This window comes from Juglans regia, chromosome 7 (genome assembly GCF_001411555.2).
Source record: "Juglans regia cultivar Chandler chromosome 7, Walnut 2.0, whole genome shotgun sequence".
Classification (NCBI taxonomy): Eukaryota; Viridiplantae; Streptophyta; class Magnoliopsida; order Fagales; family Juglandaceae; genus Juglans; species Juglans regia.
Genome location: NC_049907.1, coordinates 35243438 through 35255867, shown reverse-complemented (window position 1 = coordinate 35255867; position 12430 = coordinate 35243438). Strand labels below are relative to the sequence as shown.

General features: G+C 38.4%; 1 protein-coding gene, 1 non-coding gene and 1 pseudogene across 4 annotated transcripts; all 3 read right to left on the bottom strand.

Annotated features, from left to right (window-relative positions):
* Positions 1–378: 378 nt before the first annotated feature.
* LOC108995078 lies at positions 379–7203 on the bottom strand. 3 transcript variants are annotated; one of them, XM_018970579.2, is made up of 10 exons: positions 6933–7203; positions 6671–6811; positions 6069–6494; positions 5651–5707; positions 2170–4565; positions 1821–2090; positions 1668–1748; positions 1289–1400; positions 1133–1199; positions 379–720 (listed from the first exon to the last, which is right to left on the bottom strand). In XM_018970579.2, the coding sequence occupies exons 2-10, from the start codon at positions 6744–6746 to the stop codon at positions 624–626; spliced, it is 3582 nt and encodes a 1193-aa protein (XP_018826124.1). In that variant the 5' UTR covers positions 6747–6811; positions 6933–7203; the 3' UTR covers positions 379–623. The 3 variants fall into 3 exon arrangements, with proteins under 3 accessions (XP_018826124.1, XP_018826126.1, XP_018826125.1); XM_018970581.2 differs by having other exon boundaries at positions 6069–6491; XM_018970580.2 differs by having other exon boundaries at positions 6998–7203.
* Positions 7204–7317: 114 nt separating this feature from the next.
* TRNAP-UGG lies at positions 7318–7389 on the bottom strand. Its single transcript has one exon. It is a non-coding gene; the product is annotated as a tRNA-Pro (tRNA).
* A 3142-nt stretch (positions 7390–10531) lies between these two features.
* On the bottom strand, positions 10532–11999 carry LOC108994973 (annotated as a pseudogene).
* Between the last annotated feature and the right edge of the window lie 431 nt (positions 12000–12430).

Genomic DNA, 12430 nt, shown 5'->3' with positions numbered 1-12430 from the left:
ACTGCAAAACATCCACAAAACTCAAAAAGGATGATCATGCAAACATTATTAAATAATATTTATTTTGTAATAAAATAATTTAACAATATAACATACCTCGTTAATTCATGTCTTCTTGAGAATGTTGATTCATAAGAATTAGGATGATATTTTTGTTGTTAGAATATGCTTAAAATCCATACCCTACTATTTTCTTTTTAAGAAAATAGCATTAATTTATTGAGTGATTACTAAACCATTAATGGTTTGAGCATCATGAATAATTTCTTTTATATATATATATATATATATTATATATATAATTAAAAAAAAAACTAGCTCTTTAATTTTAGATATCATACTTTTGACCTGTGAGTGAATAATAAGGCATGGTTTTGGAAAAATTAACCAGACGATCGGTACTTTTACAAATTCTTGAATATTACAAATTCACATCTGAGATTCTTATGCAATGAACAAAAAAGAAATCAAATGAGATAAAACAGACCACCAGACCACTATACAATAAATTTTACAACTTCTTGAATATTATGTACAGATCATAGCACTTGTTACCAGCCAAAATGGCCCTAAAAGGCAGAACCAGAAGGAAGATCAAAGGAATTAATGAATAAAAATGAATCTTATTTATGTTTAGTCACAGGAAAAAACTGATCGTCGTCTTTTCCGATCCACACCGTGGAACAGGTTCTTCTAACATGATCCGCAAAGAGGCGATGCCTGCAATCAGGAACGCGACCAACGTTTACCCTCAAAGTGTAGAAATTATGCATTGAGATCAAGTGCAGAGCATCAACAAAGGAGAACTTGGAGAAAAATAATCATAAAAGTTGAAAAATTGTAATAGAATTATATGATATGAAAATTACACTTGCCCCAAGCCATCACCTATTTTAGCAGGAAGTTGCAATTTCATTTGGCCTCTCAAATTAAAACATAAGTTGCAATTTGTGCCCATCGGCAAGAGATGTACAGTACAACTTTGCTTCTTAAAAGAAAATGCTAGAAATTATTGAAGACATCAACAAGTTGACGGCTAAACTATCTTCTACCTTCAATAAAAGCATTTATTTATGCAGAAATCATTTACTTAACATCATATAGGTAATGCTCTAGCTAAAATAAAACCAACCTCTCATACTCCAACCTTTGAGTGACTATACCATTCAATAACAGCTCTGAACTGTACACTGCTGCCCCTGCAAGTAAAGCAATGTTCGCCATTCTTAGAGAAGTTTGCATCTTGAATGGATTATTTTGAGACTAATGATGCATTACTGTTGCAAACCTTTTTCAAGGAAAGGAACACATATAACATAATCTTCTTCACAAGATAGAACCAATAAATTCTCTGGAATGTCATCTTTTTTCAGAGTAGATCTGCAAGTTCTCTCCACCGCCTGGGGAGCATTTGACAGGAATCCAGCAACAAAACAACGATTAATTTTTTAAGTGTATTTGAATTCATTTAAAGTTACCAGAAATTATCTGCTCAAATTAGAAAGGGAGAAAACTGAACAGATTCAAGATTTATATCTACAGGCATGTCAGTGAGTGAGACAGCTAAAGAGTTCCAGAAAATGAGAAGAGATAAAAAGAAAGAACACAACGACTTCCAGGGCCCACCTTAATAATCGTAGACAATTGAACCTGCAAAAATTGCGTACCTGGCCCTGAACAGCTTTAACCAAACTGGAAATTGTTTCTTTACTAGGCTTTATATTTGGGGTAATAAAAACTCTTCGACCCTGTGGAGATATCATCAGTTGAGATTGGATAAGGCAATGGATCTTGTTAAACCAACATAGTCAGAGATTTACCTCCAAAAGTGGATGCTGGGATGCACGTGCCAATGAAACTGGCATGCAAAATCCAAACTCCCTTTCCTTCTTGTCATCCCTCAGTATATAGTTTTTCTCGTCAATGAAACAGCTAGCTTGTCCACAGCTCTCGAGCCATAAATGTGTCACTACTGGTTTTCCAGAAGCAATTGCCTCTAACATATTCCTTGTACGAACAAATTGATCAGCTATGAAGTGTGTGGCATCCATAATAGAAGACACTGTGGTAAATCCTAGCCGAGCCAAAATCTGTGAGACAAGAACACCATGCAAGTTATTGTTTAAACCAATTTGCACATTGCTAAAAAGAGACGAAATCACTAACTACCTTCTTCTGCTGCTTCATTATATCCTCATCCAAGTGGTGGCTGTACAAGACTCGAACATCACTCATATCTCTCCTCTTCCTTGAAGCTTTTGAAACAGAAGCAAGTTCAGGGACTGCAGCACTTAAGCTACTGATTTCTTTCAGAAGGTTTGGTCTTGACAGGTTCCTTCTACACGACAGTTTGAAGTATTCACTACCCATACAAACAGGTGATGCAGCATTCTCTGGTGTCTTACAGTTAACTGGGGTAGGAGTAGTACAGGCAAAATCAGATGGTTTACATTTCTCTCTTGGTGATTCATCCAACCTGGAATTCACCTTTCCAGTAGAAGAAGGGCAACTTGCATCACTATTTCTCTCAGAGTCTTTTCCAGCCTTTGCGTCAGTTAGATCTTTAGTTATAATTTTGACATCTACATCACCAGACTTTCCATATATAGAAGCATGCCCTGAACGTGTTTTCTTCAGGTTTGAATCAACAAAAGGAGTTTTAGCATCACCCCATGACCTTTTTCGCTTGGATACAGAGTTTTGAATGTATTTCAGCCGAACAGATGGTTCAAATACACCATCCAAGCAATCAGATCCATTTTCCTGACCAGACAGATTTCGATGAGATCTTCTCCTCCTGGGATATCTCAATGAATCAATTATAGAACCATTGTTACAATCTATCAACTCTGGAGCCAATAGATCGTGTTGACTTGATTTTATACTTCTAACTTTTCTGGATTGATTAAAGCCCGATATAGAAGATCTTTCCTCCAACACTTCAGAAGCTTGGATGGCTGAACTACTATTGCTGTTCTCTATTAAGGCACATACCTCAATCGGATAGTTCAGCTCTTCCCTAGAGTCACCAGATGCATTTGCAGTCTTCTTCAAATGATTAACTACCAATAACTGTCTAGTTTGATGAGAAACAGATGCACAAGGACCAACCTCACCTTGTAAATGCCGCTTCTTAACTGCACTAACTCCACTTCCATCATATCTGTTGGACTCGTTAGTGCAACTTCTGTTGAAAATCCCTCCAGCTTTTCTTTTCCCAATAGTCTTAGATATCTTTTTTTTCGAGTTTCCATTCCCATTGGAGGTAAGACATTCTTCAGCAATCAAGTGAACCCTCTTCGATTGTTTTCTGACCAGCTCAATTCCACTCTGCTTCCTGACATTATCAGAATGTTTCTCCAATGAAATTGAAGACTCTTTTCTTGAATTGGCACTCATGCTCTCCAAATTCTTTAGTGAAGCAAACCCTATATCAGATAGGTTTTCCCCCTTACGACAAAAGGGTTGACTCAAATGAATTACCTTATTCGTATTTCCTCCAAGAGAACCTCTGCAGGAACCCTTTACATTGTTCTTATTACCTTGATAGGCATCTTTATCATCATGGTTAGCAATGCTCTCACCATGGAACAAGGCTTCCATAGCTTCAGCAGCCATTTGCGTATCAAAACCTATGTTTGACATTTCTGGCACATCTGTCTCAGTAACATTATTTTCCGACTGTCCACAGGGATGGTCACTAAACTCTCTGTCCGACTCACTGACTAGAGCTTTTTTCAATTTCATCGTTTGCACTGTCTTGTTGCTCACTTTTGGGTTATGCCACATTAATTTTGACTCAGAATGAGCTAAACCTGTTCTATTGTTATCGAAATCTAAATTTTCTTCATGGTCTCTATACTCATCTAGTCTGCTTCCTTCAGGCTTCCAGGGTAGGGTAAAAGATTTTCTTCCATGGCCTCCACCATAAAAAAACTCTTCATTTCTTCTGCGGAAGATTTCTCCACCTCCTTCATGCTCACGAGTATCATCCCAGTCAAAAATCGCTGCTTCTCCAATTATGTTTCTATCAATGGCTTTCTTGGCAAAACTTTGCAGGCCCTCTGTACTTGAGACAGAATTTGGTTTTCCCCCAATTTTCTTTACACGATCAGCTTGTTCAAACTCCCCGACGTTATCTTTCAGGAACCCTTCCAAAAAATTCAATGCATTGGCCTGAGATAACTCTCCAGGTTCTTGAGAGTCCACGTAGCTTAAACCTGCCAATCCATCATCACAAGCAGGCAAATGAGGCAACTCTTCTCCTTCAACATTATTCAAGTTAAGAGGAAGTCCTCTGCAGTCATCATGTGAATCCTCAGTAAAAAGTTTTCTAGCAGTTCTACTGCCAACCCATAAGTTTTTATTCTTTGACCCCCTCATTTGTCCATTGCATTGCCCAATATCATGTTCCTGATCTACTTCCTCCTCAACTCCCAAAGACTGATTCTTACTTGGGGTAGAACAGGATCCATTGTTGATTCCTTTCAAAGCCATGCAAGCAGCCAGAGCAGATGCCCGCAACGATGCTACACGAACTGAAGTAAACCCCAATCGTAGAGGTCCTATGTGAAACAGGGAAACAAATAATAATGGAATCCCTGGATTGACACTACAGTTCTAATAAAATACTTATTCATCAGACTAAATTCTATGTATTTTAAACTTCCCTATAGTGGCAAGAGAGTCACAATCTACCATATCTGGAATGAGAACTGCTAGGTTTACAAAAAAAAGTTACAAAAGGAAAGTTTGCAAACTAGTACAGATTGATGTGGTACATAAGATCTACTTTACAATAAAAGTAGTTATACAATCTGAAACACCACATCAAATCACGTTACTTTGTAAAGTAAATTTTTGTAATTCTTTTTGTAGACCGAAAATTCCTATTTTGGAATAAGAAAGCAAAAGAGGGGGCAGGTTCCAGCAGTGAGAAATCAACTTCTTTCAGGTAATTTATTTTAAAAATCAATTGCACGGTAGTCCATAGAAAATCAGGGTTCCCAGTTGAAATGAAGTTGAAGGACAGACCATTGATTAGCTCTAGATGTGAACTAGCCGTACAAACAACATTAAAAATATTAAATGACAACAAAGGTTGACAATAGTCAAAAGTAACTTGAAGATCTGACAGTACAAAAATCCAACATGAAAACAAAAGTGCACTGATCCAGAAACGAAAAGAAAATTAAATTTCAAAAGAACAATAGTTAGTGGCTTAATATCGACTTCTTTTGCTGAAATATATAGCTTGATTATTATTATTTCTTTTTGAAAAAATAAAATCGACAGATTCATTGCACGCAAAAGATATTCATAATATTCCACAGCATCTCCCTCAACTTTAAACAGCATTGCTTCTTCATTGGCATATTTTGGAAGTTTTAAACATATCTGCAGAATTTCACAGCTGCAAAATCTGAGACAAAAGCAATTACAACCACATAATGACAAAGAAATGGACAATTTCATCAGAAACTGGCAATCCATTTCACACATTTGTATGTGATGACATCACGTGAAATATGAGATCTTACCAGATGTTTATTTAAATTAGAAAAAGTTCTGTTTCCAGGAGTCTTATATATAATTGGACAAAACGATGCATATTCTATAAATGCATTGCAGGAGCAGAATAAATACATACCAGGTTTTGGTTTTAGGCTGCCTTCAACCGCACATGTTGCAGTTGAAACATGGACTTCTGAAACACAAACGGTGAAAGAATAATATTCATTTTCAAGTCTGGTAATAGCTATACCACATACAGAATTTTATAGAGGCAAAAGAAAATTTTAGCTGAACCGCTGAGCTTCTCCTCATTAACAAGCTGATGCAAACGCACATACCCAATTAATCGTATGATAAGAGTTTTGGCAAAAAGTAAGAGTCAATCATATGATGCATAATATAGTTTTCTTTTTCCCCTCCTCTTTTTCATCAAAAGCATATTTGAATGGTAGAGAATAAACCAGGATGAGACAATAAATGATATAATCATACTAAAATTGAGCTTCAGGAAAAATCTATTCAGAACCTGTTACATGTTCTAACAAAAGACTCACCTGTAATATGCTCTTTATCAGGTAAAGGATCAAATCTCTCCAATAATCCCTTATTATGATGTTCATGAAGAGAATTGTAAATTTTCTCCCCATCCACTGACTGGCCACTGCCACTTCTTATTGATTCATCATCAGACTGCTCATCACTATCACCAAAATCTTCAGCTTCTTCTGTTCCTTTGCCTTCCATAACACCAGCAACTTGATTATCAAACACGTCAAATAACTGGGTGGCCATATTTTCACTGCAATCGGCATCATCATATACTTGGGTTTCGCCAGCAATACTCAATACTTGGGTTTCCCCAGCGAGATTCACTAATTGGGTGCCAAATGCATCGTCAGCGGTAACAGTAGCATCAAAAGGCACAGTGCTTTCCAGATATTTCAATTCATCAGCATCCTCAGTTTCAACATTTTCACCTACTTTTCCAAATGATAATATGTGTTTAATTATTTAAAGAATTAATATAGGAATGCAATTGGCTTACCGGAATACAATGTTTGCTAGGGAAGATTTTCAATATATTTATAATTAATATAACATATAACTTGAACATATATAACAACAAAATCAAAGCCCAAAATCACTAAACCAGTACCAGAAAATGAAGGAGGCGAATATTGGCTATCAAGGAACTGGGTCTGGATATCGGGAGTATTGACATTTGGCTCCATCCTGATTAATTTAATTTAACGAGCGTGCTTCCCAAGCGAAACCATTTTCAAATCATTCAATTCTCCTGCAAACAGGATCAAATATTCATAAAACCAAAACAAAGAAATGAACTTTTTTCCCCACGGTACGTTGTAATGCAGATAATCAAAATTAGAGTAAAACAAATCACAAAGTTCGGGAGTTACCGAAGATGAATGGGATGAAGAGAGATTAATGGGGGGAAAACTGAAGATCAAAAAGGAAAATATACTCAATAAACAGACAGAGGCAGAGAGAGGTAAAACGAGGATGTGATGCAGTGGGGGAGCTTTTGAAGAAAATTGGCTCCAATCTGTGCTCGTTTTTCTGAGAAAGTTGATAATTACCCTGGATTTTACGTATACTGTGTGAAGGGAAAAAAAAAATGTGTTTGTCTAGTTGAATACTTCATTTCTTCAACATTCCAATTTCCAAATGTTTTTCGAAGTCCTTCTGAGTTTTTTTTTTTTCAGTTACCAGTGTTTGTCTATTCCTCCCCAATCCGCCATCTGGCCCTCCAAAGAAAAAATACAATTGAAAGCAAAACGTGGAGGGGCATTCCGAGAATCGAACTCGGGACCTCTCGCACCCAAAGCGAGAATCATACCACTAGACCAAATGCCCTACTGCTGGTTGTAACAGATTTTTTTTTATTAGTCCTTTCTCTAACTTGTGACTAATACTACCAGCCAATTACTCTACGTTAGAAGATTAGAAAAAACAAACTACTCTACATTAGAAGAATGCCTCAACATCTTATCATTAAACCTTCTCTCCTTTAAGGGCAAGTCCCCTATTTACAATTTGAAGTCTGCTAGCCAAGATCTTTTGATCAATTAACAACACATTGATTTTTCACTAAGCGAACCAAGGATCGAATCCCCTCTCTCCCATATATAAAAAAAACTTGAAGGCTGCTAGAGCCACAAAAGGATCCCACAACCTAACATATCATCGTCAGTCTAAGTTTTTTTTTTCATATTTTCTCTCTCCCCTGAACCCTAATCCCCCATTCCCTCATCACAAACCTGCATCTCCGTCCCCGGTAAATAGCTGCATCATTTGTCAAAGCCAACCCAGCAAACAACAGACGTTGTCGCCACCATGTACACACTATTTTTTCCCAACGTTTCTCCCTTCCCCCTCTCTTTCTTTGTGATTTCTTTAATTTTCTCATCAACCAAACAAAGAACAAGTTGCAATTTTATTTTCTCAACAACCAAACAGATAACAAGTTGCAATTTCATATTCTTGACAGCCAAATAGAAAACATTTCATTTTCTCAACAACCAAACACAGAGAGATATGAAAATTTCCTTTCACTTTCTCAACAACCAAACAGAGATAAAGAGACCTGGCAGTGGTGGTTTTGACAATGGAAGAAGTTCCCCAACTGGCTCCTAAAACACCAACAAGAAAAGGAACTAGCTTAGACGATGTTGTGGCCATACTCGATTTTTTAGAAAAAGGTACCCGAGAAAGGAAATGGTGGTCTTTGCAAATATGGCCTAGTTCAAGAAGCCATGAAGATCTTCAGTTTATGCACGAGAAGGGGACCATTTCTGAGAAATAGATACCCGGGAAAGGAAACGGTGAGGGACAGGAGACGGGGGATCCCTTTGTGCCTTTAGTGTTTTTCTTACAATTTTTCTTTGGAGAGGATAAAATATCTCATACCCAGATAAAGAGTCCAGCCCATCAAAAGACTCTATTTTTTCTGCATTTATTTACTGTTCACCACCATGTATGTATGCATCAACGCTATACAGCCACACCGGACCGCCATTGGGGCTCCACACTACATTGATCGAGGCCTGAACGACCTCATTGGGCTGGAAATGGATCATTCCCCCTCCCGGCCTATTGTGCCATTTTTAGACATTAACATTCCTCATGGGATGAAACTTTTCAATGTTGGACTAGATGGGTCATGTTTTTTAAAGAGTCTTGTTACTAAACTATATGAGACTTATTTTATGTGACACCACTAAATAATGCCACATAATTTATTAAAAACAAAAAATATATTCAAACTAAAACAATGTCCAAAAATACAAAAAGAGAAATGTAGAAACTCTAAATTTCCTCAACCCTTTTGTGTTTGTATTTTAATTTTTTTTTTAATAAACCACGTGGTATCACATAATAATGCCATGTTAAGAGAGTCATCTAAGAAATAAGTTTCAGATGATCAAGTAGCATTATTCTTTATAGAAATTCATTCATTTCGTTGTGAGTGCAACGCTTTGGCCATAGTATGTCATTCCATTGCTTAATTTAGAATGCACTTCCAAGGATGTATTACACTAAAATAAACTTGTGATTGGCAACCATTCATGACCTTCTTACACAACTAATTTAATGAAAAATTTTGTTATGTACAGTCGCCGACTATAGTCATCACAGAGTCAATTAATAAAAACCAAAAACATAACAAAACAGAGAATGCATTTTCGGACTCCCGCTTTTTGCATTGGTGCTCTGGTTAGTGGTCTTCGAGCTCGTCTTTGACTTCGTGGTGTCACTAGTGTGGTCTTCCTCTCGAGCTCATCTTCGGCTCCGTGGTCTTCAAATCTTCAAGTGGATCTGTGCGGGTATTTGCGTGGGTCATCTTCCTCATGTGGGTTATATGCTTCGTGTGGGTCATCTTCAAGAGCTCGTAGCCACTACCATCGAACTGGTCTTCACTAAACTGGTATTCTCCTCCGTGTGGGTCACTTACGTGGATATTTTCTAGTTCCTCGTAGATTCCAACCAAAACTCGGGTGAAGTTCTAGCATGGTGGATACCAGTTGGTCGAGAAGTAAAGTCTCAAGATCAAACAACTTCACTTGTGAAACACCCAATAAAAAATTTAAGAAATTGTACAATGGTAACGATGGCAATGATGGCTTCTGTAGGAGACGAAACTAAGGGAAGGGCGGCTTAGTGTGGGTCTCAGACTTCCATCTTGACACTGAGGGAGGGAGGGTGGCGGCTTTGAGGGGAGGGATGTGCCGTCGAGGAAGGGAGGCGCTTCGAGGGGACAGACTTCGTGGAAGGATCAAAAGAGGAAATGCAGAGAGGGAGGGAATTGTAAATGGAAACTGAGGAGAGAAGGATCAATGGCTCGTGGCTTCATTGTCCAAAATGGTGAGTTTTGATTTTTTTTTTTCCACGTCAACAACCGCTTACACAGAACTTGCATGAAGTGACTGAACGTATCATTTTTCTTTAATGAAAGTGTTACTTGCTAAGCAATTTAGAGAGAGAGTGAGAGGGCCCCATTTTGGATGCATCCGAAATTGTACAAGTCAAACATCATTGGATTCACTATACCTACTTGATGTAAAACCACAAAGCAAACTGAGTGGATTCACTGCATCTACGACGAGTTGCACGGGAAAAACCAGACAAAACTATATACACTTTGCAGTGAATAAATTCGCATTTTTCATGTTTGGCACACATTCCACCCTGATTTGAAATTGATGCATAATTAGCCAAGTTACATCGCATCATTCAGATGAACTATAAACTGAGAGAACGAATGCACAGAACCAGCATCGCAACCCTTTCTCTCTCCAATGCAGCCGAACTGACACAAAAAGAGTCATTGCATGCCAAAGACTCGCATCATATGCACTTGATTGCAGTACCTATGCAGAGCATCTTCTCCCATATCATTCATTCTATTTACCACACCTGTGTTCAGTGAATAAGACACCGGCTGGAGAGGCAGCGCGTGCATGGATTAAGATGTTGAAAGGTTCGTGATCCTGCAACTTCAATTTAAAGAAAAGCACTTAATAGGCAATGTTGCAGGATCGAGTTCCCAGAAGCCTCTTAGGCTGCCATCTCTCTCTTGTGTCAGACGGAAAGCAGGTATTTGATGGGAGAACTGCAGAAGCTCAATACGTGGAATCCCAATAGTTACATCTAAACCATCTTTTATATGAGCCTTGAAAACTGAGTTGAAACCATCTATGCGCTCCAAAATCAACACTCGTATATGCAAATCATCTTCCTTGATGACTTCTACCATGTCATATTCACAATTCTTCATGTCAGAACACTTTATTCCAGCAGTCCAGTTCCTATATAATGCCCAAACCTCACCTCTCCTAGGAAAGATGGCAAATTCATGCCTCCTACCAACAGGATCAGCTCTCATCTGATGCGAAAAGGAATCAGTGGAAATATAGGCCTGTGTTTTACACTTTCTAATCTTAAATTGGCCGCAACAAATGGGCATGCCTTTGTCATGCCATTGAATAGTGTCCTTAGGCAGCGAGCAGGACGCCAGCCATGAAAGATGCAATTTGAAAGACAGTGAAGAATCAATTTTCTTAATCTAACCACAGTACTTTGGCAAGCCATCCTCATCATTGTATAGAGCCCAAATCTGACCGATCTGAAACTTTCCCTCGGATTTCTGAGCATCAAAGTTGTAGAATTCAGGTTCTGGAATTTCAATAGCTTCAGGGGCGGAAGCAGGAGAACTACTATGGTCCTCATTAATGTTACCATATCGGCTCTCCCCAAGCCTCCAGACATCTGCTTGGTTAAAGGATGCATTTCCATCAGATTTCACCCCATGTCTCATTTTCTCTGAAGGCCTTAAACACGAACCATTACAATGCATATTTTTAGCTTCCATGTCCAGATCTTCCGGCATAACACTCTCTTCAAGATTAGAGGGTAAAGATGCAGGATCAAGTTCAAAAGATCCTATTGGAACACCTCGTCCTTCTGCACCAGTCATTTTATAAGATGGAATCCGGTGGGCAAACCTAAATAGTTCTGCAGGTGGAACTTGAAATGTGCCCATTTCTTCCTTAACCTTTCACCTTAACCAACACCACGACAGATATACCCACACCCTGTGCATAGTCTAACATGATTTTGACAAATTCATATTCATACTTACGATGCTGGTCAGGTTTTCTGTACCATTTTATATCCCACTTCTTGAAGAGGGCCCAAGTTTCTCCCTCCCTTGACAAAATTTTGTACATATCTCTCCTGCTTCCCCTCACCCAAGAAATCAAGTGAGAGAACATAAGATGATCTCCAGTGTCTTCCGAGTTACCATTTCTGAACTTACCACAAGAAGTAGGCAAGTCCTCATTGACCCATTCAATTTCATTCTCATCATCTGGGTCTGGCTCTAGCCAGGCTATCATCAGCTTAAACTCAGGAGAGAAAACTTTATTGATTCGTGCATAGAATCTAGGCATTCCATCCAAGTTATCATAGACAGCCCATATCTGCCTTACAACAAAGCATTCATGTTTCTTGTCATTGTCAAAGTCATTGAAATCTGGATCAGGATATTGATGATACTCGGGATCTGGAGTCAATTTGGATTTTGAATTGGATGCAAAATTGACATGAGCTTCAGGACGTTGCTCAAGGCCATCATTGTCAGCAGTTTCATTTTTGCTCACTTTCTTGGTTTCCATGTTTCCATCGGCACTCTCTCCTCAGAACAAGCCCTCCCATTCTCATCTCCATTCTCCTCTTCAGAGGCACACGATGATTCACTTCCCTTAGCTCTTTTTCGACTGCTGATAATTTCATCATCATCACTCAAAATGTATTTAGGGGCAAATTTACAGCCTTGAATCCTCAGCAGTAGCAGTCACAGCCAGCTCAAGCAAGGCACTCTAACGTCTGGCCAACT